The sequence below is a fragment of the Salvelinus alpinus genome, chromosome 2 (assembly GCF_045679555.1).
Source record: "Salvelinus alpinus chromosome 2, SLU_Salpinus.1, whole genome shotgun sequence".
Lineage (NCBI taxonomy): Eukaryota > Metazoa > Chordata > Actinopteri > Salmoniformes > Salmonidae > Salvelinus > Salvelinus alpinus.
In genome coordinates this window covers 104,115,631-104,141,528 of record NC_092087.1, presented here as the reverse complement: position 1 = coordinate 104,141,528, position 25,898 = coordinate 104,115,631, and the positions used below count along the sequence as shown (strand labels likewise).

Below are 25,898 nucleotides of genomic sequence, written 5' to 3'. Positions count from 1 at the left end.
ACCACTTGAATAAAGAACAGTATCATCTGCATAAAAATGATCATCCGCTGTTTGAATAAGATCCCCATTGTTGTTGATATACAAAATGAACATCAGTGGGCCCAAAATAGAATGTAGGTACAGACGATTTTGATATGGGTCGATAGTTGTCAAGTAGCGAAGGATCTCCACCTTTCAAGGGAGGCAGCACAAAAGCAGATTTACATAACATTGGGGATTTCCTTAACGTCAAGCGTGAGGTTAAAAATACATGTTTAAGGGGGAAGGGGAGCTAGGAACTGCACTGTTGGAGCTAGAAACACAAGCATTTCACTACACTCGAAAACAACATCTGCTAAACGTCAAGCGTGAGGTTAAAAATACATGTTTAAGGGGGAAGGGGAGCTAGGAACTGCACTGTTGGAGCTAGAAACACAAGCATTTCACTACACTCGAAAACAACATCTGCTAAACGTCAAGCGTGAGGTTAAAAATACATGTTTAAGGGGGAAGGGGAGCTAGGAACTGCACTGTTGGAGCTAGAAACACAAGCATTTCACTACACTCGAAAACAACATCTGCTAAACGTCAAGCGTGAGGTTAAAAATACATGTTTAAGGGGGAAGGGGAGCTAGGAACTGCACTGTTGGAGCTAGAAACACAAGCATTTCACTACACTCAAAAACAACATCTGCTAAACGTCAAGCGTGAGGTTAAAAATACATGTTTAAGGGGGAAGGGGAGCTAGGAACTGCACTGTTGGAGCTAGAAACACAAGCATTTCACTACACTCAAAAACAACATCTGCTAAACGTCAAGCGTGAGGTTAAAAATACATGTTTAAGGGGGAAGGGGAGCTAGGAACTGCACTGTTGGAGCTAGAAACACAAGCATTTCACTACACTCGAAAACAACATCTGCTAAACGTCAAGCGTGAGGTTAAAAATACATGTTAAAGGGGGAAGGGGAGCTAGGAACTGCACTGTTGGAGCTAGAAACACAAGCATTTCACTACACTCGAAAACAACATCTGCTAAACGTCAAGCGTGAGGTTAAAAATACATGTTTAAGGGGGAAGGGGAGCTAGGAACTGCACTGTTGGAGCTAGAAACACAAGCATTTCACTACACTCGAAAACAACATCTGCTAAACGTCAAGCGTGAGGTTAAAAATACATGTTAAAGGGGGAAGGGGAGCTAGGAACTGCACTGTTGGAGCTAGAAACACAAGCATTTCACTACACTCGAAAACAACATCTGCTAAACGTCAAGCGTGAGGTTAAAAATACATGTTTAAGGGGGAAGGGGAGCTAGGAACTGCACTGTTGGAGCTAGAAACACAAGCATTTCACTACACTCGAAAACAACATCTGCTAAACGTCAAGCGTGAGGTTAAAAATACATGTTTAAGGGGGAAGGGGAGCTAGGAACTGCACTGTTGGAGCTAGAAACACAAGCATTTCACTACACTCGAAAACAACATCTGCTAAACGTCAAGCGTGAGGTTAAAAATACATGTTAAAGGGGGAAGGGGAGCTAGGAACTGCACTGTTGGAGCTAGAAACACAAGCATTTCACTACACTCGAAAACAACATCTGCTAAACGTCAAGCGTGAGGTTAAAAATACATGTTTAAGGGGGAAGGGGAGCTAGGAACTGCACTGTTGGAGCTAGAAACACAAGCATTTCACTACACTCGAAAACAACATCTGCTAAACGTCAAGCGTGAGGTTAAAAATACATGTTTAAGGGGGAAGGGGAGCTAGGAACTGCACTGTTGGAGCTAGAAACACAAGCATTTCACTACACTCGAAAACAACATCTGCTAAACGTCAAGCGTGAGGTTAAAAATACATGTTTAAGGGGGAAGGGGAGCTAGGAACTGCACTGTTGGAGCTAGAAACACAAGCATTTCACTACACTCGAAAACAACATCTGCTAAACGTCAAGCGTGAGGTTAAAAATACATGTTTAAGGGGGAAGGGGAGCTAGGAACTGCACTGTTGGAGCTAGAAACACAAGCATTTCACTACACTCGAAAACAACATCTGCTAAACGTCAAGCGTGAGGTTAAAAATACATGTTTAAGGGGGAAGGGGAGCTAGGAACTGCACTGTTGGAGCTAGAAACACAAGCATTTCACTACACTCGAAAACAACATCTGCTAAACGTCAAGCGTGAGGTTAAAAATACATGTTTAAGGGGGAAGGGGAGCTAGGAACTGCACTGTTGGAGCTAGAAACACAAGCATTTCACTACACTCAAAAACAACATCTGCTAAACGTCAAGCGTGAGGTTAAAAATACATGTTAAAGGGGGAAGGGGAGCTAGGAACTGCACTGTTGGAGCTAGAAACACAAGCATTTCACTACACTCGAAAACAACATCTGCTAAACGTCAAGCGTGAGGTTAAAAATACATGTTAAAGGGGGAAGGGGAGCTAGGAACTGCACTGTTGGAGCTAGAAACACAAGCATTTCACTACACTCAAAAACAACATCTGCTAAACGTCAAGCGTGAGGTTAAAAATACATGTTAAAGGGGGAAGGGGAGCTAGGAACTGCACTGTTGGAGCTAGAAACACAAGCATTTCACTACACTCGAAAACAACATCTGCTAAACGTCAAGCGTGAGGTTAAAAATACATGTTAAAGGGGGAAGGGGAGCTAGGAACTGCACTGTTGGAGCTAGAAACACAAGCATTTCACTACACTCGAAAACAACATCTGCTAAACGTCAAGCGTGAGGTTAAAAATACATGTTAAAGGGGGAAGGGGAGCTAGGAACTGCACTGTTGGAGCTAGAAACACAAGCATTTCACTACACTCGAAAACAACATCTGCTAAACGTCAAGCGTGAGGTTAAAAATACATGTTTAAGGGGGAAGGGGAGCTAGGAACTGCACTGTTGGAGCTAGAAACACAAGCATTTCACTACACTCGAAAACAACATCTGCTAAACGTCAAGCGTGAGGTTAAAAATACATGTTTAAGGGGGAAGGGGAGCTAGGAACTGCACTGTTGGAGCTAGAAACACAAGCATTTCACTACACTCGAAAACAACATCTGCTAAACGTCAAGCGTGAGGTTAAAAATACATGTTTAAGGGGGAGGGGAGCTAGGAACTGCACTGTTGGAGCTAGAAACACAAGCATTTCACTACACTCGAAAACAACATCTGCTAAACGTCAAGCGTGAGGTTAAAAATACATGTTAAAGGGGGAAGGGGAGCTAGGAACTGCACTGTTGGAGCTAGAAACACAAGCATTTCACTACACTCGAAAACAACATCTGCTAAACGTCAAGCGTGAGGTTAAAAATACATGTTTAAGGGGGAAGGGGAGCTAGGAACTGCACTGTTGGAGCTAGAAACACAAGCATTTCACTACACTCGAAAACAACATCTGCTAAACGTCAAGCGTGAGGTTAAAAATACATGTTAAAGGGGGAAGGGGAGCTAGGAACTGCACTGTTGGAGCTAGAAACACAAGCATTTCACTACACTCGAAAACAACATCTGCTAAACGTCAAGCGTGAGGTTAAAAATACATGTTAAAGGGGGAAGGGGAGCTAGGAACTGCACTGTTGGAGCTAGAAACACAAGCATTTCACTACACTCGAAAACAACATCTGCTAAACGTCAAGCGTGAGGTTAAAAATACATGTTTAAGGGGGAAGGGGAGCTAGGAACTGCACTGTTGGAGCTAGAAACACAAGCATTTCACTACACTCGAAAACAACATCTGCTAAACGTCAAGCGTGAGGTTAAAAATACATGTTTAAGGGGGAAGGGGAGCTAGGAACTGCACTGTTGGAGCTAGAAACACAAGCATTTCACTACACTCGAAAACAACATCTGCTAAACGTCAAGCGTGAGGTTAAAAATACATGTTAAAGGGGGAAGGGGAGCTAGGAACTGCACTGTTGGAGCTAGAAACACAAGCATTTCACTACACTCGAAAACAACATCTGCTAAACGTCAAGCGTGAGGTTAAAAATACATGTTTAAGGGGGAAGGGGAGCTAGGAACTGCACTGTTGGAGCTAGAAACACAAGCATTTCACTACACTCGAAAACAACATCTGCTAAACGTCAAGCGTGAGGTTAAAAATACATGTTTAAGGGGGAAGGGGAGCTAGGAACTGCACTGTTGGAGCTAGAAACACAAGCATTTCACTACACTCGAAAACAACATCTGCTAAACGTCAAGCGTGAGGTTAAAAATACATGTTTAAGGGGGAAGGGGAGCTAGGAACTGCACTGTTGGAGCTAGAAACACAAGCATTTCACTACACTCGAAAACAACATCTGCTAAACGTCAAGCGTGAGGTTAAAAATACATGTTTAAGGGGGAAGGGGAGCTAGGAACTGCACTGTTGGAGCTAGAAACACAAGCATTTCACTACACTCGAAAACAACATCTGCTAAACGTCAAGCGTGAGGTTAAAAATACATGTTTAAGGGGGAAGGGGAGCTAGGAACTGCACTGTTGGAGCTAGAAACACAAGCATTTCACTACACTCGAAAACAACATCTGCTAAACGTCAAGCGTGAGGTTAAAAATACATGTTAAAGGGGGAAGGGGAGCTAGGAACTGCACTGTTGGAGCTAGAAACACAAGCATTTCACTACACTCGAAAACAACATCTGCTAAACGTCAAGCGTGAGGTTAAAAATACATGTTTAAGGGGGAAGGGGAGCTAGGAACTGCACTGTTGGAGCTAGAAACACAAGCATTTCACTACACTCGAAAACAACATCTGCTAAACGTCAAGCGTGAGGTTAAAAATACATGTTAAAGGGGGAAGGGGAGCTAGGAACTGCACTGTTGGAGCTAGAAACACAAGCATTTCACTACACTCGAAAACAACATCTGCTAAACGTCAAGCGTGAGGTTAAAAATACATGTTTAAGGGGGAAGGGGAGCTAGGAACTGCACTGTTGGAGCTAGAAACACAAGCATTTCACTACACTCGAAAACAACATCTGCTAAACGTCAAGCGTGAGGTTAAAAATACATGTTTAAGGGGGAAGGGGAGCTAGGAACTGCACTGTTGGAGCTAGAAACACAAGCATTTCACTACACTCGAAAACAACATCTGCTAAACGTCAAGCGTGAGGTTAAAAATACATGTTTAAGGGGGAAGGGGAGCTAGGAACTGCACTGTTGGAGCTAGAAACACAAGCATTTCACTACACTCGAAAACAACATCTGCTAAACGTCAAGCGTGAGGTTAAAAATACATGTTAAAGGGGGAAGGGGAGCTAGGAACTGCACTGTTGGAGCTAGAAACACAAGCATTTCACTACACTCGAAAACAACATCTGCTAAACGTCAAGCGTGAGGTTAAAAATACATGTTAAAGGGGGAAGGGGAGCTAGGAACTGCACTGTTGGAGCTAGAAACACAAGCATTTCACTACACTCGAAAACAACATCTGCTAAACGTCAAGCGTGAGGTTAAAAATACATGTTAAAGGGGGAAGGGGAGCTAGGAACTGCACTGTTGGAGCTAGAAACACAAGCATTTCACTACACTCGAAAACAACATCTGCTAAACGTCAAGCGTGAGGTTAAAAATACATGTTAAAGGGGGAAGGGGAGCTAGGAACTGCACTGTTGGAGCTAGAAACACAAGCATTTCACTACACTCGAAAACAACATCTGCTAAACGTCAAGCGTGAGGTTAAAAATACATGTTAAAGGGGGAAGGGGAGCTAGGAACTGCACTGTTGGAGCTAGAAACACAAGCATTTCACTACACTCGAAAACAACATCTGCTAAACGTCAAGCGTGAGGTTAAAAATACATGTTAAAGGGGGAAGGGGAGCTAGGAACTGCACTGTTGGAGCTAGAAACACAAGCATTTCACTACACTCGAAAACAACATCTGCTAAACGTCAAGCGTGAGGTTAAAAATACATGTTTAAGGGGGAAGGGGAGCTAGGAACTGCACTGTTGGAGCTAGAAACACAAGCATTTCACTACACTCAAAAACAACATCTGCTAAACGTCAAGCGTGAGGTTAAAAATACATGTTAAAGGGGGAAGGGGAGCTAGGAACTGCACTGTTGGAGCTAGAAACACAAGCATTTCACTACACTCAAAAACAACATCTGCTAAACGTCAAGCGTGAGGTTAAAAATACATGTTAAAGGGGGAAGGGGAGCTAGGAACTGCACTGTTGGAGCTAGAAACACAAGCATTTCACTACACTCGAAAACAACATCTGCTAAACGTCAAGCGTGAGGTTAAAAATACATGTTAAAGGGGGAAGGGGAGCTAGGAACTGCACTGTTGGAGCTAGAAACACAAGCATTTCACTACACTCGAAAACAACATCTGCTAAACGTCAAGCGTGAGGTTAAAAATACATGTTTAAGGGGGAAGGGGAGCTAGGAACTGCACTGTTGGAGCTAGAAACACAAGCATTTCACTACACTCGAAAACAACATCTGCTAAACGTCAAGCGTGAGGTTAAAAATACATGTTAAAGGGGGAAGGGGAGCTAGGAACTGCACTGTTGGAGCTAGAAACACAAGCATTTCACTACACTCGAAAACAACATCTGCTAAACGTCAAGCGTGAGGTTAAAAATACATGTTTAAGGGGGAAGGGGAGCTAGGAACTGCACTGTTGGAGCTAGAAACACAAGCATTTCACTACACTCGAAAACAACATCTGCTAAACGTCAAGCGTGAGGTTAAAAATACATGTTTAAGGGGGAAGGGGAGCTAGGAACTGCACTGTTGGAGCTAGAAACACAAGCATTTCACTACACTCGAAAACAACATCTGCTAAACGTCAAGCGTGAGGTTAAAAATACATGTTTAAGGGGGAAGGGGAGCTAGGAACTGCACTGTTGGAGCTAGAAACACAAGCATTTCACTACACTCGAAAACAACATCTGCTAAACGTCAAGCGTGAGGTTAAAAATACATGTTTAAGGGGGAAGGGGAGCTAGGAACTGCACTGTTGGAGCTAGAAACACAAGCATTTCACTACACTCGAAAACAACATCTGCTAAACGTCAAGCGTGAGGTTAAAAATACATGTTTAAGGGGGAAGGGGAGCTAGGAACTGCACTGTTGGAGCTAGAAACACAAGCATTTCACTACACTCGAAAACAACATCTGCTAAACGTCAAGCGTGAGGTTAAAAATACATGTTTAAGGGGGAAGGGGAGCTAGGAACTGCACTGTTGGAGCTAGAAACACAAGCATTTCACTACACTCGAAAACAACATCTGCTAAACGTCAAGCGTGAGGTTAAAAATACATGTTTAAGGGGGAAGGGGAGCTAGGAACTGCACTGTTGGAGCTAGAAACACAAGCATTTCACTACACTCGAAAACAACATCTGCTAAACGTCAAGCGTGAGGTTAAAAATACATGTTAAAGGGGGAAGGGGAGCTAGGAACTGCACTGTTGGAGCTAGAAACACAAGCATTTCACTACACTCGAAAACAACATCTGCTAAACGTCAAGCGTGAGGTTAAAAATACATGTTAAAGGGGGAAGGGGAGCTAGGAACTGCACTGTTGGAGCTAGAAACACAAGCATTTCACTACACTCGAAAACAACATCTGCTAAACGTCAAGCGTGAGGTTAAAAATACATGTTTAAGGGGGAAGGGGAGCTAGGAACTGCACTGTTGGAGCTAGAAACACAAGCATTTCACTACACTCGAAAACAACATCTGCTAAACGTCAAGCGTGAGGTTAAAAATACATGTTTAAGGGGGAAGGGGAGCTAGGAACTGCACTGTTGGAGCTAGAAACACAAGCATTTCACTACACTCGAAAACAACATCTGCTAAACGTCAAGCGTGAGGTTAAAAATACATGTTTAAGGGGGAAGGGGAGCTAGGAACTGCACTGTTGGAGCTAGAAACACAAGCATTTCACTACACTCGAAAACAACATCTGCTAAACGTCAAGCGTGAGGTTAAAAATACATGTTTAAGGGGGAAGGGGAGCTAGGAACTGCACTGTTGGAGCTAGAAACACAAGCATTTCACTACACTCGAAAACAACATCTGCTAAACGTCAAGCGTGAGGTTAAAAATACATGTTAAAGGGGGAAGGGGAGCTAGGAACTGCACTGTTGGAGCTAGAAACACAAGCATTTCACTACACTCGAAAACAACATCTGCTAAACGTCAAGCGTGAGGTTAAAAATACATGTTAAAGGGGGAAGGGGAGCTAGGAACTGCACTGTTGGAGCTAGAAACACAAGCATTTCACTACACTCGAAAACAACATCTGCTAAACGTCAAGCGTGAGGTTAAAAATACATGTTTAAGGGGGAAGGGGAGCTAGGAACTGCACTGTTGGAGCTAGAAACACAAGCATTTCACTACACTCGAAAACAACATCTGCTAAACGTCAAGCGTGAGGTTAAAAATACATGTTAAAGGGGGAAGGGGAGCTAGGAACTGCACTGTTGGAGCTAGAAACACAAGCATTTCACTACACTCGAAAACAACATCTGCTAAACGTCAAGCGTGAGGTTAAAAATACATGTTTAAGGGGGAAGGGGAGCTAGGAACTGCACTGTTGGAGCTAGAAACACAAGCATTTCACTACACTCGAAAACAACATCTGCTAAACGTCAAGCGTGAGGTTAAAAATACATGTTTAAGGGGGAAGGGGAGCTAGGAACTGCACTGTTGGAGCTAGAAACACAAGCATTTCACTACACTCGAAAACAACATCTGCTAAACGTCAAGCGTGAGGTTAAAAATACATGTTAAAGGGGGAAGGGGAGCTAGGAACTGCACTGTTGGAGCTAGAAACACAAGCATTTCACTACACTCGAAAACAACATCTGCTAAACGTCAAGCGTGAGGTTAAAAATACATGTTTAAGGGGGAAGGGGAGCTAGGAACTGCACTGTTGGAGCTAGAAACACAAGCATTTCACTACACTCGAAAACAACATCTGCTAAACGTCAAGCGTGAGGTTAAAAATACATGTTTAAGGGGGAAGGGGAGCTAGGAACTGCACTGTTGGAGCTAGAAACACAAGCATTTCACTACACTCGAAAACAACATCTGCTAAACGTCAAGCGTGAGGTTAAAAATACATGTTTAAGGGGGAAGGGGAGCTAGGAACTGCACTGTTGGAGCTAGAAACACAAGCATTTCACTACACTCGAAAACAACATCTGCTAAACGTCAAGCGTGAGGTTAAAAATACATGTTTAAGGGGGAAGGGGAGCTAGGAACTGCACTGTTGGAGCTAGAAACACAAGCATTTCACTACACTCAAAAACAACATCTGCTAAACGTCAAGCGTGAGGTTAAAAATACATGTTAAAGGGGGAAGGGGAGCTAGGAACTGCACTGTTGGAGCTAGAAACACAAGCATTTCACTACACTCGAAAACAACATCTGCTAAACGTCAAGCGTGAGGTTAAAAATACATGTTAAAGGGGGAAGGGGAGCTAGGAACTGCACTGTTGGAGCTAGAAACACAAGCATTTCACTACACTCGAAAACAACATCTGCTAAACGTCAAGCGTGAGGTTAAAAATACATGTTTAAGGGGGAAGGGGAGCTAGGAACTGCACTGTTGGAGCTAGAAACACAAGCATTTCACTACACTCGAAAACAACATCTGCTAAACGTCAAGCGTGAGGTTAAAAATACATGTTTAAGGGGGAAGGGGAGCTAGGAACTGCACTGTTGGAGCTAGAAACACAAGCATTTCACTACACTCGAAAACAACATCTGCTAAACGTCAAGCGTGAGGTTAAAAATACATGTTTAAGGGGGAAGGGGAGCTAGGAACTGCACTGTTGGAGCTAGAAACACAAGCATTTCACTACACTCGAAAACAACATCTGCTAAACGTCAAGCGTGAGGTTAAAAATACATGTTAAAGGGGGAAGGGGAGCTAGGAACTGCACTGTTGGAGCTAGAAACACAAGCATTTCACTCGAAAACAACATCTGCTAAATGTGTGTCTGCAACCAATAACATTTGATTTGATGAACCCTGATGTTTATCTTCTATCTTTGAATCCATTTCACTCTTTTTCAAAGTGGGGACTCAAAGTTCCTCACCTCACGCCTCCTAAAATAATTGTTCAGCAGGATGCAAGGTAAGTGTCACGAATATCACCGGAGGTGGCTCCCCTTCCCGTTCGGGTGGCGCTCGGCGGTCGTCGTCACCGGTCTACTAGCTGCCACCGATCCCCTTTTCCGTTTTCGTTTGGTTTTGTCTAATTGTTTTCACCTGTTCCTTGTTGGGGTTGTTAGGCTGGTGTTATTTAAGTTCGATTAGCCCGCTGGTGTTTGTGCGGGCTTGTTTCTGTTATGTAAGAGGTGTTATTTATTATTGTGGGTTTTCCGCTGTCCGGTTAGATACCAGTGTGTACTTAGGTGGAGTGTATTACGCCTGTGTTCGGCGTCACCTCTTGTACGTTTTCGGTTGGACATTAAAGCGTGTTTTTTCCCGTATCCTCTGCTCCCTGCGCCTGACTCCACACCCATTCACTCTTTGAGCGTTACAGTAAGACTAATGAGGACTAATGTCTGTATGATTTGTTAATCTGTTACATCTTTCAGGAGATCCAGAAGCTGTGTGGAGTATTCCCAACAGGCCAAGGACTGGGTATAGCAGAGTGTCTGAACAGAAGACATTCAACTTTAGAACCCCGTTGGTCCAGCAGGCTGTCTAGGACCCCGTTGGTCCAGCAGGCTGTCTAGGACCCCGTTGGTCCAGCAGGCTGTCTAGGATCCCGTTGGTCCAGCAGGCTGTCTAGGATCCCGTTGGTCCAGCAGGCTGTCTAGGATCCCGTTGGTCCAGCAGGCTGTCTAGGACCCCGTTGGTCCAGCAGGCTGTCTAGGACCCCGTTGGTCCAGCAGGCTGTCTAGGACCCCGTTGGTCCAGTAGGCTGTCTAGGACCCCGTTGGTCCAGCAGGCTGTCTAGGACCCCGTTGGTCCAGCAGGCTGTCTAGGATCTCGTTGGTCCAGCAGGCTGTCTAGGACCCCGTTGGTCCAGCAGGCTGTCTAGGATCCCGTTGGTCCAGCAGGCTGTCTAGGACCCCGTTGGTCCTGTCTAGGATCCCGTTGGTCCAGCAGGCTGTCTAGAACCCCGTTGGTCCAGCAGGCTGTCTAGGACCCCGTTGGTCCAGCAGGCTGTCTAGGACCCCGTTGGTCCAGCAGGCTGTCTAGGATCCCGTTGGTCCAGCAGGCTGTCTAGGACCCCGTTGGTGCAGCAGGCTGTCTAGGACCCCGTTGGTCCAGCAGGCTGTCTAGGATCCCGTTGGTCCAGCAGGCTGTCTAGGAACCCGTTGGTCCAGCAGGCTGTCTAGGACCCCGTTGGTCCTGCAGGCTGTCTAGGACCCCGTTGGTCCAGCAGGCTGTCTAGGACCCCGTTGGTCCAGCAGGCTGTCTAGGACCCCGTTGGTCCAGCAGGCTGTCTAGGACCCCGTTGGTCCAGCAGGCTGTCTAGGACCCAGTTGGTCCTGTCTAGGACCCCGTTGGTCCAGCAGGCTGTCTAGGACCCCGTTGGTCCTGTCTAGGACCCCGTTGGTCCAGCAGGCTGTCTAGAACCCCGTTGGTCCTGTCTAGGACCCCGTTGGTCCAGCAGGCTGTCTAGGATCCCGTTGGTCCAGCAGGCTGTCTAGAACCCCGTTGGTCCTGTCTAGGACCCCGTTGGTCCAGCAGGCTGTCTAGGATCCCGTTGGTCCAGCAGGCTGTCTAGGATCCCGTTGGTCCAGCAGGCTGTCTAGGATCCCGTTGGTCCAGCAGGCTGTCTAGGATCCCGTTGGTCCAGCAGGCTGTCTAGGATTCCGTTGGTCCAGCAGGCTGTCTAGGACCCCGTTTGTCCAGCAAGCTGTCTAGGATCCCGTTGGTCCAGCAGGCTGTCTAGGACCCCGTTGGTCCTGTCTAGGACCCCGTTGGTCCAGCAGGCTGTCTAGGACCCCGTTGGTCCAGCAGGCTGTGTAGAACCCCGTTGGTCCTGTCTAGGACCCCGTTGGTCCAGCAGGCTGTCTAGGACCCCGTTGGTCCAGCAGGCTGTCTAGGACCCCGTTGGTCCAGCAGGCTGTCTAGGACCCCGTTGGTCCTGTCTAGGACCCCGTTGGTCCAGCAGGCTGTCTAGGACCCCGTTGGCCCAGCAGGCTGTCTAGGACCCCGTTGGTCCAGCAGGCTGTCTAGGACCCCGTTGGTCCAGCAGGCTGTCTAGGATCCCGTTGGTCCAGCAGGCTGTCTAGGACCCCGTTGGTCCAGCAGGCTGTCTAGGATCCCGTTGGTCCAGCAGGCTGTCTAGGATCCCGTTGGTCCAGCAGGCTGTCTAGGACCCCGTTGGTCCAGCAGGCTGTCTAGGACCCCGTTGGTCCAGCAGGCTGTCTAGAACCCCGTTGGTCCAGCAGGCTGTCTAGAACCCCGTTGGTCCAGCAGGCTGTCTAGAACCCCGTTGGTCCAGCAGGCTGTCTAGAACCCCGTTGGTCCAGCAGGCTGTCTAGAACCCCGTTGGTCCAGCAGGCTGTCTAGAACCCCGTTGGTCCAGCAGGCTGTCTAGAACCCCGTTGGTCCAGCAGGCTGTCTAGAACCCCGTTGGTCCCGCAAGCTGTCATGTGGCGGAAAGACAAAACAGGTCATATACAAAGACCCATACTTCAAAGTTGACCCACCAGACCTACCTCCCAACATCACCCCGGTGGACACCAGATCTACCTCCCAACATCACCCCGGTGGACACCAGATCTACCTCCCAACATTGCCCCGGTGGACACCAGTCCTACCTCCCAACATCGCCCCGGTGGACACCAGACCTACCTCCCAACATCACCCCGGTGGACACCAGATCTACCTCCCAACATCGCCCCGGTGGACACCAGACCTACCTCCCAACATCACCCCGGTGGACACCAGATCTACCTCCCAACATCGCCCCGGTGGAAACCAGACCTACCTCCCAACATCACCCCGGTGGACACCAGACCTACCTCCCAACATCACCCCGGTGGACACCAGATCTACCTCCCAACATCACCCTGGTGGAAAGAAAAAATTCAACCAAACTTTAAACCTAACTTTGCAACTACCTTTAGCTAGCCGAATAATGGCAGTGTGATGTCGTGGAACACCATCAAAAACATGTGGTTCAATCATTGGTGGTTCAATCATTGGTGGTTCAATCATTGGTGGTTCAATCATTGGTGGTTCAATCATTGGTGGTTCAATCATTGGTGGTTCAATCATTGGTGGTTCAATCATTGGTGGTTGTGTGCAGTGTGAATGATATGCAGATCACCTGGAGAAGCACCATTCTCTCCCTCAGGGGTGTATTCATACCGGGACACTCATGGTCATAGACATCAGAATGAATAGAACGGGATTGGAACCTCTAACCCTGGTCAACTCATGGTCATAGACATCAGAACGAATAGAACGGGATTGGAACCTCTAACCCTGGTCAACTCATGGTCATAGACATCAGAATGAATAGAATGGGATTGGAACCTCTAACCCTGGTCAACTCATGGCCATAGACATCAGAATGAATAGAATGGGATTGGAACCTCTAACCCTGGTCAACTCATGGTCATAGACATCAGAATGAATAGAATGGGATTGGAACCTCTAACCCTGGTCAACTCATGGTCATAGACATCAGAATGAATAGAATGGGATTGGAACCTCTAACCCTAGTCCTCATGGTCATAGACATCAGAAAGAATATAATGGGATTGGAACCTCTAACCCTGGTCAACTCATGGCCATAGACATCAGAATGAATAGAATGGGATTGGAACCTCTAACCCTGGTCAACTCATGGTCATAGACATCAGAATGAATAGAACGGGATTGGAACCTCTAACCCTGGTCAACTCATGGTCATAGACATCAGAATGAATAGAACGGGATTGGAACCTCTAACCCTGGTCAACTCATGGTCATAGACATCAGAATGAATAGAATGGGATTGGAACCTCTAACCCTAGTCAACTCATGGTCATAGACATCAGAATGAATAGAATGGGATTGGAACCTCTAACCCTGGTCAACTCATGGTCATAGACATCAGAATGAATAGAATGGGATTGGAACCTCTAACCCTGGTCAACTCATGGTCATAGACATCAGAATGAATAGAATGGGATTGGAACCTCTAACCCTGGTCAACTCATGGTCATAGACATCAGAATGAATAGAATGGGATTGGAACCTATAACCCTGGTCAACTCATGGTCATAGACATCAGAATGAATAGAACGGGATTGGAACCTCTAACCCTGGTCAACTCATGGTCATAGACATCAGAATGAATAGAACGGGATTGGAACCTCTAACCCTGGTCAACTCATGGTCATAGACATCAGAATGAACAGAACAGGATTGGAACCTCTAACCCTGGTCAACTCATGGTCATAGACATCAGAATGAATAGAACGGGATTGGAACCTCTAACCCTGGTCAACTCATGGTCATAGACATCAGAATGAATAGAACGGGATTGGAACCTCTAACCCTGGCAATTTGACTGGTCAACTCATGGGAACACTTGCAATGGCTGCCTAGTGATGTCATCAAATCAAAGTGTGTCACCTGCTTCATAAACAACAGGTGTAGATTAACGCTTTCTTTCAGGCTCTTCCCAACAATGAGAAGAGAAAGAAAATAGAGAAATAAAGTAAAACACGTTGTAGAAAAGGCCCATGGAGTTGGTGGAATAATCCTTTAATTCATGGCCACTTACTCAGCTGGGCCAGGGCGCTTTAATTAGGTCAGGTGGCAATGACCGACAGATCTCATCCACATAACAGGAGGAAAACGCTCTCGCTGCTTTCTCTTCCTTAACTCCGTCTGCTTGAGAAGTTCTGTGCGTCCAGGAATCCACGTAAGTCCACCGACTCTGTTACCTTTCATCTGAACTATCTGTTGCGATCGGGAGAGTGGGCCATCAGTTATTGTTTGTAGTTATTATCGCGGAGCGCGGCTTGGAGCGCACGCTTCAAACATATTGTGAATTGTAAATGATCGCGGCCATACGGATCCTCATAGGCCAATTATGCAATCGATATGGTTAATATGTAATTAAATTAATTACATGTACACATGAAGACAATTGAAAGGGTGAAATGAGAAACGTCATTGTTTGCTAACTGATCGACTTTGATATCAAACTAAAGGAGATTATAGATTGAATGACCATTCACTGTTTGTATTTATTTCATGATTTATGATAAATAGTTAAGAGCCTAAATGACTTACGGGTGATTACTATTGACTTCTTAATGAACTGGATTGTTGAATTCCCTAATTATGTTAATAATGAACGATTGTTATGATTTGATCTTTGTGATTATGAATTTGATTGTATACATGTTATTTTGTTTCCTTTGTTATGCAGCACAGACTACCCAGTAAATATACCACTTTATGGTTAAAGGAATTCCTGCCTCAGTCTCATCCATTCCTCTGTCACCTGACACGTGACCACCTGTTCACCTTCACTGTCAGTCATCCTACCTGTCCAGCTACCCACACAGATTCCACTAATCTTTCACACGTAATAATAAATACACAATGAGTAACGATAACATGGCTGTATACACAGGGGTAACAGTACTGAGTTGATGTTTAGGGGTACTAGGTAACAACATGGCTGTATACACAGAGTACCAGTACTGAGTTAATGTGTAGGGGTACGAGGTAACAACATGGCTATATACACCGAGTACCAGTACTGAGTTGATGTGTAGGGGTACTAGGTAATAACATGGCTGTATACACAGGGGTAACAGTACTGAGTTGATGTCTAGGGGTACTAGGTAATAACATGGCTGTATACACACAGAGTACCAGTACTGAGTTGATGTGTAGGGGTACTAGGTAATAACATGGCTGTATACACAGAGTACCAGTACTGAGTTGATGTGTAGGGGTACTAGGTAATAACATGGCTGTATACACAGAGTACCAGTACTGAGTTGATGTGTAGGGGTACTAGGTAATAACATGGCTGTATACACAGAGTACCAGTACTGCGTTGATGTGTAGGGGTACTAGGTAATAACATGGCTGTATACACAGAGTACCAGTACTGCGTTGATGTGTAGGGGTACTAGGTAATAACATGGCTGTATACACAGAGTACCAGTACTGAGTTGATGTGCTAGGTAATTGAGGTAGATATGTACATATACAGTTGAAGTCGGAAGTTTACATACACTTAGGTTGGAGTCATTAAAACTAGTTTTTCAATCACTCCACACATTTATTGTTAAAAAAATATCGTTTTGGCAAGTCGGTTAGGACATCGACTTTGTGCATGACACGTCATTGTTCCAACAATTGTTTATAGACAAGATTATTTCACTTATCATTCACTGTATCACAATTCCAGTGGGTCAGAAGTTTACATACACTAAGTTGACTGTGCCTTTAAACAGCTTGGAAAATTCCAGAAAATTATGGTCATGGCTTTAGAAGCTTCTGATAGGCTAATTGACATCATTGGAGTCAATTGGAGGTGTACCTGTGGATGTATTTCAAGGCCTACCTTCAAACTCAGTGACTCTTTGCTTGACATCATGGGAAAATCAAAAGAAATCAGCCAAGACCTCAGAAAAGAAATGGTAGACCTTGTGGCGGATGAATACGAATTAGTTGGGTAACAATAATAGATAATTAAGATGTCTTATCTGCATAATATGCTTATGTGATATACTTGTTATTAGAATGTGTCCCTTCGGACTCTGGTGTTGGCAGTTGCACTTCTTCCCTCAGCTGGGGCTCAGTCACCTGGGGCTCAGTCACCTGGGGCCCAGTCACCTGGGGCCCAGGCACCTGGGGCCCAGGCACCTGGGGCCCAGTCACCAGTCAATAATGTGGATATATTGAAGCAACATCTCTAGACATCAGTCAAGAAGTTAAAGCTTGGTCACAAATGGGTCTTCCAAATGGACAATGACCCCAAGCATACTTCCAAAGTTGGGGCAAAATGGCTTAAGGACAACAAAGTCAAGGTATTGGGGTGGCCATCACAAAGCCCTGACCTCAAGCCTATAGAAAATTTGTGGGCAAAACTAAAAAACTTGTGCGAGCAAGGAGGCCTACAAACCTGACTCAGTTACACCAGCTCTGTTAGGAGGAATGGGCCACAATTCACCCAACTTATTGTGGGAAGCTTGTGAAAGGCTACCCGAAACGTTTGACCCAAGTTAAACAATTTAAAGGCAATGCTACCAAATACTAATTGAGTGAATGTAAACTTCTGACATACTGGGAATGTGATGAAAGAAATAAAAGCTGGAAAAAATCATTCTCTCTACTACTTTTCTGACATTTCACATTCTTAAAATAAAGTGGTTATCCTAACTGACCTAAGACAGGGAATTCTTACTAGGATTAAATGTCAGGAATTGTGTAAAACTGAGTTTAAATGTATTTGGCGAAGGTGTATGTAAACTTCCGACTTCAACTGTAACTAGGAATAAAGTGACAGATAATAAACAACAGCAGCAGCGTATGTGATGTGAGTCAAAGTTACTGCAGATAGTCCAGGTAGCCATTTGGTTAACTATTTAGCGGTCTTATGGCTTGGGGGTAGAAGCTGTTCAGGGTCCTGTTGGTTCCAGACTTCGCACATCGGAACCTCTTGCCGTACGTGATACAATCATTTCCATGGTAATGTAGAATGTTCATTCAAATGACGCTAACGGATGTGGCTCTTGCAATGGAATGTATTTATTGAAATGTCAGTTGAGTTGATTCAACAAATCACAGCACCGACTGATGGGAACACTTCCTGCTTTTAGTTACTGCTTTGCTCCAATGGGTACACTCGCAATGGCCGACAGTCCTCCCATTATGACATCATTGTCCTGAACCCGTTCTGTCCAACGAGGGGATTCGATTCATCTGGCGCCCAGTGAGGTTTGTTTTACAACCTGGTGATGTTTTGGAACCGGGCTGCCTCCCAGGTCTGAGCCAGCACATGGAGTAATGAGGAGGATTCTGTGGGAAGATCACAATTGCATACTCCTCACGGCGCCTCTGCTCATCTCCTTCTCAAAACACACATTGAATGAGAGACAGAGGTCCTCTGGCTTTCTCATCCAATGCGTTCTGAGAAGGAGAGGGGACACAAAAAGTATGCAATTGGGATCTTCCCTGCGCTTTACATAAACCCCACGGTTCTCAAACATTGTACCTAGAGATCTATCGTCCTGTAGGTTCTCAATCCAACCCTAATCAAGCCCAGCTGTTGGAGTGAAAATCTACAAGATGGTTGCTCTCTAGGTACATGTTTGTAAATCCCTGGTCTAACTCATGCTGAGTGACACTGTGACTTGCTTAGTAACTGTGTAATTGTTGTTTTGTTTTCTTCCTGGAATCCAATGTAGCTGCTGTTGTGGTCAGGGTAGTTAGATATAACTGCTGCCACCACAGCTGGGATGACCCGTCGTTGGCCTTGACCTAGATGTTCTCCCCTCAGCATCCAGACCAGGGTGAGGACCCTTCGTTGGCCTTGACCTAGATGTTCTCCCCTCAGCATCCACTCCAGGGTGAGGACCCTTCGTTGGCCTTGACCTAGATGTTCTCCCCTCAGCATCCACTCCAGGGTGAGGACCCTTCGTTGGCCTTGACCCAGATGTTCTGCTGCATCGTCAGTCTGATGTTCTACCTCCTCCATTATCAGAATAAACTGGTCCCATTGTCGACAGCAGGGACATTCCCTGTCTGTTGGTGGAGGTAGGCATCTCACTCAACTGCACCACCAGTAACCGTGCGTTCTGTGTGGAGTAAAGGTGGTCTAGAGTTTTCCCCCCCTCTGGTTGCACATTTAACATGCTGATAGAAATTTGGTGAAACTGCTTTAAGTTTCCCTGCATTAAAGTCCCCGGCCACTAGGAGCGCCGCCCCTGGATGAGCGTTTTCCTGTTTTCTTATGACCCTATAGTTTGTTGAGTGCGGTCTTTGTTCCAGCATCGGTCTGTGGTGGTCGACATTGTTATATATTTTTTTTTACCCTTTGTAAATAGTTAACCTGGCACCATCCCTTCGGTGAAGCATGGTGGTGAGACCTGAAAATAGCTGTGCTGATGCTCCCCATTCAACCTGACAGAGCTTGAGAGGATCTGCCGAGAAGAATGGGAGAAACAAGTGTGCCAAGCTTGTAGCGTCATACCCACGAAGACTCGAGGCTGTAATCGCTGTCAAAGGTGCTTCAACAAAGTACTGAGTAAAGGGTCTGAAAATGTAAATATGATACCAGTTCTATATTTTTAAAACATTTGCAAAAATTTCTAAAAACCTGTTTTCGCTTTGTCACGATGGGGTATTGTGTGTAGATTGAGGATTTTAATTAATACATATTAGATTAAGTCTGTAACGTAACAAAATGTAAAACAAGTCAAGGGGTCTGAATACTTTCCCGAATGCACTGTATATACAGTGGGGAGAACAAGTATTTGATACACTGCCGATTTTGCAGGTTTTCCTACTTACAAAGCATGTAGAGGTCTGTAATTTTTATCATAGGTACACTTCAACTATGAGAGACGGAATCTAAAACAAAAATCCAGAAAATCACATTGTATGATTTTTAAGTAATTAATTTGCATTTTATTGCATGACATAAGTATTTGATACATCAGAAAAGCAGAACTTAATATTTGGTACAGAAACCTTTGTTTGCAATTACAGAGATCATACGTTTCCTGTAGTTCTTGACTAGGTTTGCACACACTGCAGCAGGGATTTTGGCCCACTCCTCCCTACAGATCTTCTCCAGATCCTTCAGGTTTCGGGGCTGTCGCTGGGCAATACGGACTTTCAGCTCCCTCCAAAGATTTTCTATTGGGTTCAGGTCTGGAGACTGGCTAGGCCACTCCAGGACCTTGAGATGCTTCTTACGGAGCCACTCCTTAGTTGCCATGGCTGTGTGCTTCGTGTCGTTGTCATGCTGGAAGACCCAGCCACGACCCATCTTCAATGCTCTTACTGAGGGAAGGAGGTTGTTGGCCAAGATCTCGCGATACATGGCCCCATCCATCCTCCCCTCAATACGGTGCAGTCGTCCTGTCCCCTTTGCAGAAAAGCATCCCCAAAGAATGATGTTTCCACCTCCATGCTTCACGGTTGGGATGGTGTTCTTGGGGTTGTACTCATACTTCTTCTTCCTCCAAACACGGCGAGTGGAGTTAGACCAAAAAGCTCTATTTTTGTCTCATCAGACCACATGACCTTCTCCCATTCCTCCTCTGGATCATCCAGATGGTCATTGGCAAACTTCAGACAGGCCTGGACATGCACTGGCTTAAGCAGGGGGACCTTGCGTGCGCTGCAGGATTTTAATCCATGACGGCGTAGTGTGTTACTAATGGTTTTCTTTGAGACTGTGGTCCCAGCTCTCTTCAGGTCATTGACCAGGTCCTGCCGTGTAGTTCTGGGCTGATCCCTCACCTTCCTCATGATCATTGATGCCCCACGAGGTGAAATCTTGCATGGAGCCCCAGACCGAGGGTGATTGACCGTCATCTTGAACTTCTTCCATTTTCTAATAATTGCGCCAACAGTTGTTTCCTTCTCACCAAGCTGCTTGCCTATTGTCCTGTAGCCCATCCCAGCCTTGTGCAGGTCTACAATTTTATCCCTGATGTCCTTACACAGCTCTCTGGTCTTGGCCATTGTGGAGAGGTTGGAATCTGTTTGATTGTGTGTGGACAGGTGTCTTTTATACAGGTAACGAGTTCAAACAGGTGCAGTTAATACAGGTAATGAGTGGAGAACAGGAGGGCTTCTTAAAGAAAAACTAACAGGTCTGTGAGAGCCGGAATTCTTACTGGTTGGTAGGTGATCAAATACTTATGTCATGCAATAAAATGCAAATTAATTACTTAAAAATCATACAATGTGATTTTCTGGATTTTTGTTTTAGATTCCGTCTCTCACAGTTGAAGTGTACCTATGATAAAAATTACAGACCTCTACATGCTTTGTAAGTAGGAAAACCTGCAAAATCGGCAGTGTATCAAATACTTGTTCTCCCCACTGTATTTAGCTTAGATGTGCTCCATTTAAACAGTGGACAAAATTATTCAACTCAGTTTCTTCTTCAAGCACCATCTCTCAATCCGTCCTGTGTGTCGCGGGGCAGCATCGCAGTAGTGGAAACCATGATTGTTCTCAGGGCAGGCCTGGTTGGAGCTAGATATGTCCGAGTCGTATTGGGACAGTTTTAGCCTTTTAGCTAACCTTAATCTAATTCTACTAACCTGACACGTTATTTGTACTAACCTACCACATTAATTATCCTAACGTTAACCTAATTCTACAAAACCTGCCATGTTATTTGCACTAACCTACCACATTAATTATCCTAACGTTAACCTAATTCTACTAACCTGCCATGTTATTTGCACTAACCTGCCACATTAATTATCCTAACGTTAACCTAATTCTACTAACCTGCCACGTTATTTGCACTAACCTGCCACGTTATTTGCACTAACCTGCCACGTTAATTATCCTAACGTTAACCTAATTCTACTAACCTGCCACGTTATTTGCACTAACCTACCACATGAATTATCCTAACGTTAACCTAATTCTACTAACCCGCCACGTTATTTGCACTAACCTACCACATTAATTATCCTAACGTCAACCTAATTCTACTAACCTGCCACGTTATTTGCACTAACCTGCTACGAAAAGTCACTTATGCTAGTCAAAAACCGGCAGACCTGCCCTGAGAACAGTCCTGGTTTCCACTAATGCGCCACAGCGCTCTAGGCAGACTCCGTTTATAGCTCAGTGGCAGAGACACTGCAAATTGAACTCGGTGAGATACTGCTAAATTGATAGTACAGTTTGTTTAGGCAATTTTACAGCTAGCTAGCTACTTCACATGCAAGGAACAGAGCAGGCTTTTTTTATGCGCCTTTCTCAAATCATCAACAGCCTGTAGTCGCATCATGCAGCCCATATATCTTCTGATTTCTAAGACATTAAGGTTTGTGTCATTCACAAATAGTTGAGAAATGACTCGAAATCTAGCATATAGGACCTGTTTCAAATGATCACTTTTACACTCAACATAGCCACTTCATATTCACACTCTCGCTCCGGAATGGGAAAAAATATCCTTTCTATTTTATTCAGCCAAGTTAAATTATATTCTTCTTATCATAAAAAAAGTAACAGGAAACAGAAGTTTGGGCACCACTGACCTAGAATCACTTGGAGCAAGGTTACCGATGTCCCTAATCCATGTAACAGACATTAGAATTCCCATTTTAAAGTTGCTGATTTTAAAATCAGTATTTCTGTTAATAATTATAATTCTTAATTGATTCTTATCCACATGTGGTATAGACATTGTTACCGTCCCACAGGACAAACTGAAAATGTCTCTCACAAACAAGGGAACTAACAAAGAAACTCCCTGGGACAACCAAAACCAAACAGGTGGGGTTGTAGAAGGGGTTCTGAAAGACATCCTTTAATGTTGACATGCAACTAGGAAATGTGTCCTAAACGTTTCCAACCATGGATGCCCACTAAGGAGAGCCAAACGAAAAGACAAGCCCCCACCAACTTAAGATAGGGAGTAAACAGAAAGCAGAGCTATAGGAAACAGGGAAGACACCGGATAAAAGGCCTGGTTTCACAACATAAACAGGGAAGACACCGGATAAAAGGCCTGGTTTCACAACTTAAACAGGGAAGACACCGGATAAAAGGCCTGGTTACACAACTTAAACAGGGAAGACACCGGATAAAAGGCCTGGTTTCACAACTTAAACAGGGAAGACACCGGATAAAAGGCCTGGTTTCACAACTTAAACAGGGAAGACACCGGATAAAAGGCCTGGTTTCACAACTTAAACAGGGAAGACACCGGATAAAAGGCCTGGTTTCACAACTTAAACAGGGAAGACACCGGATAAAAGGCTTGGTTTCACAACTTAAACAGGGAAGACACCAGATAAAAGGCCTGGTTTCACAACTTAAACAGGGAAGACACCAGATAAAAGGCTTGGTTTCACAACTTAAACAGGGAAGACACCGGATAAAAGGCCTGGTTTCACAACTTAAACAGGGAAGACACCGGATAAAAGGCCTGGTTTCACAACTTAAACAGGGAAGACACCGGATAAAAGGCCTGGTTTCACAACTTAAACAGGGAAGACACCGGATAAAAGGCCTGGTTTCACAACTTAAACAGGGAGAGACAACAAAAGTCATTACTCTCTCAACATCTCTCATGCCAACTGATGAACAGGCCAGCAGGTCTTACGTATCACCTGGACCAGCACAGGCCAGAAGGTCTTACGTATCACCTGGACCAGCACAGGCCAGCAGGTGTTATGTATCACCTGGACCAGCAAAGGCCAGCAGGTGTTACGTATCACCTGGACCAGCACAGGTCAGCAGGTCTTATGTATCACCTGGACCAGCACAGGACAGCAGGTCTTATGTATCACCTGGACCAGCACAGGCCAGCAGGTCTTAAGTATCACCTGGACCAGCACGGGTCAGCAGGTCTTAAGTATCACCTGGGGCAGCACTGGTGAAACGTCTCCTGACTAGCGAGATGACAAGCCAGCACGCTGACTAGTGTGATGACACCAATCAGTCCACAATTAGTTTTGCGAAAAGCAGCTCTGGAGTAGTTTCAGAACTAATGAGCTGCTCTACAACAGTGAACACACTGACCACAGAACTGTAACAGAAGCAGATTGTGGTCTAATCCACAACACCACTGTTCTTACCTGAATCTGAATCTCCCTCTTCTTCTCCTCTCACAGTTCCACTCAGACCCGGTGTTTTCCTGCAGTCCACCAGCCGCACAGACACCCTCTTCAGACCCCACAGTAAGGCAATCGTGGGAGAGACACGACCTGGGGACCCTGGGAGAGGGAAAGACATGTCCTGGAAACCACAAAAATAAACAATCAATTTAGGGTGGGAAACACTCTCCTACCTTGATTCCTCTCATTCTCTGGACCTCCTGCTATAAATGCATTAGAAGAGAAAGTCCAATCAGAATCACCTGTATTTGCCAAAAACATTCACATATCAGTATTCGGATGAACCTCAAATATTCTCCTCCAATGCATTAATAGGAGGAGGTCGAGGAACCAAGGAAGGACTGTTGAGAACCAGAAACACTGTGGCTGGGATGTACTCACACCACTCCCCCTCTGCTCTGGGGTGTGGCTCTCTGGAGATGACTCCACCTTCAGCCTGTTGCTAGGAAACCAATCCTTGTCTTTCACGTCCCATTCTTTGTCGCAGTGAATAGAATCGTCATCACCACCAAACTGTCTGGGACTCACGGGTGTCACATTAGATACTTCTCGTACCTTTCTGATGTCCTCCTTCACTGTAGAGCCCTGGGAGGGCCAGGAAGCGGAATATTGCCACGTTTTTGGATCTGTAAAAGGGAAGAGTTTGACTAGCGGTAAAAACATAGGTTATAGCTTATTCTCTCATCTGATTCCAAACATATCACTTATCATGCTAGGTCCTTCCGTCGGAGAGCAATAGACAAGCGAACTCTGAATACAAACTAAACAAAAAACATAAATCCACTTTTAAAAAATAACTCTTTTTTTTACGAGGTCAGTAGAATGCCCCTTTAAAACCACACCCTGGTTCAACAACGGCATAGTGTGTCCCCTGTTAAGACAATACTCACTGGTGTTAATCGGATCTTCAGTCTCCTCCTCTTTCACTTCACAAGGGTCTTCTTCTTTCAATGTGATATCCTCCTCTATCTCATTTTTCATTCTGAAAGCTTCTACCTCCCCTTCTTCCACTATGACAACCTCTACCCCTTCCTCCTCTTTCACTGTGACAGCCTCTAACCCTTCCATCTCTTCCACTGTAACAGCCTCTATCCCCTCTTCCTCTTTCACTGTGACAGCCTCTAACCCTTCCATCTCTTCCACTGTGACAGCCTCGATCTCCTCCTCCTCTTCCTCCCTTTTAATTCGACATGCTTCTTCCGTTCCTATCACTGTAATATCCTCCTCTTCTTCTTTAATGACAATGTTCATCCCCAGAGCTGCTTTCTCCGTCCAGCAGACCTCCTCTTCATTAGCAGGAGGAGAGTAGCTTTGTGAGCTCATTGTGTCGGGGATGTTAGCTAGCTAGCTATCATTAGCGACTACCCTAGTGCTCGGCTCAATAACACATTAGCAAATTTAACAAGCAAATTACGTTTAAATGAACTAGATACGTTAACAGAACTGTGTTTAAATCACTGGGATGGATTTGTGTAGCTACACAAACATGGTCTACAGAGCTTCAATGGTTCTACTTCTTGTCGGCTAGCAAGCTACCGAGGTGGTTGAACCGTGTCGTTCCAGAAGCGTCCAAAACAGTCGGTCGTCACTAGTTACCACAGCCTCAAAGTCATAAGCCCCATCCATTTCTACAATTTATCTTCTTAAAATTTAATTTCAACCTTAATCCTAACCACATTGCCAATCTTATGCTGAACCCTAAATTAAGACCAAAAAGCAAATGTTTGTTTTCATTAATATTTCGATATAGTCAATTTTGACATTGTGGCTATGGTAACTAGTGGAAACCCGTGTGTCCACTACATTATACGTCACGCGAGAAGCATCACCCTGAAAAACGTACTTCGCCATCGGCTGACTGGAGTCGGGAACGCAGTTTCTAAAAATATTCACAAAATCAAATCAAATTGTTTTGGTCACATACACATGGTTAGCAGATGTTAAGGGTCACATACACATGGTTAGCAGATGTTATTGGTCACATACACATGGTTAGCAGATGTTATTGGTCACATACACATGGTTAGCAGATGTTATTGGTCACATACACATGGTTAGCAGATGTTAATGTGAGTGTAGCGAAATGCTTGTGCTTCTAGTTCCGACAACGCAGTAATATCTAACAAGAAATCTAACAAATT

At 44.9% G+C, this 25,898-nt stretch overlaps 1 protein-coding gene across 2 annotated transcripts in view; it reads right to left on the bottom strand.

Moving 5' to 3' along the window:
• LOC139546679 (zinc finger protein 436-like) overlaps positions 1-25,350 on the bottom strand; it is a 30,213-nt gene extending 4,863 nt beyond the window's left edge. The window contains exons 1-3 of one of the 2 annotated variants that reach the window (XM_071355334.1): positions 24,648-25,350; positions 24,139-24,383; positions 23,719-23,878 (exon numbers count right to left, since the gene is read on the bottom strand). In XM_071355334.1, coding sequence (XP_071211435.1) covers positions 23,719-23,878; positions 24,139-24,383; positions 24,648-25,080 — 838 coding nt within the window. In that variant the 5' untranslated portion in view covers positions 25,081-25,350. The remainder of the gene's footprint in view (positions 1-23,718; positions 23,879-24,138; positions 24,384-24,647) is intronic. The other variant, XM_071355342.1, reaches the window with a different exon arrangement.
• Positions 25,351-25,898: the final 548 nt, after the last annotated feature.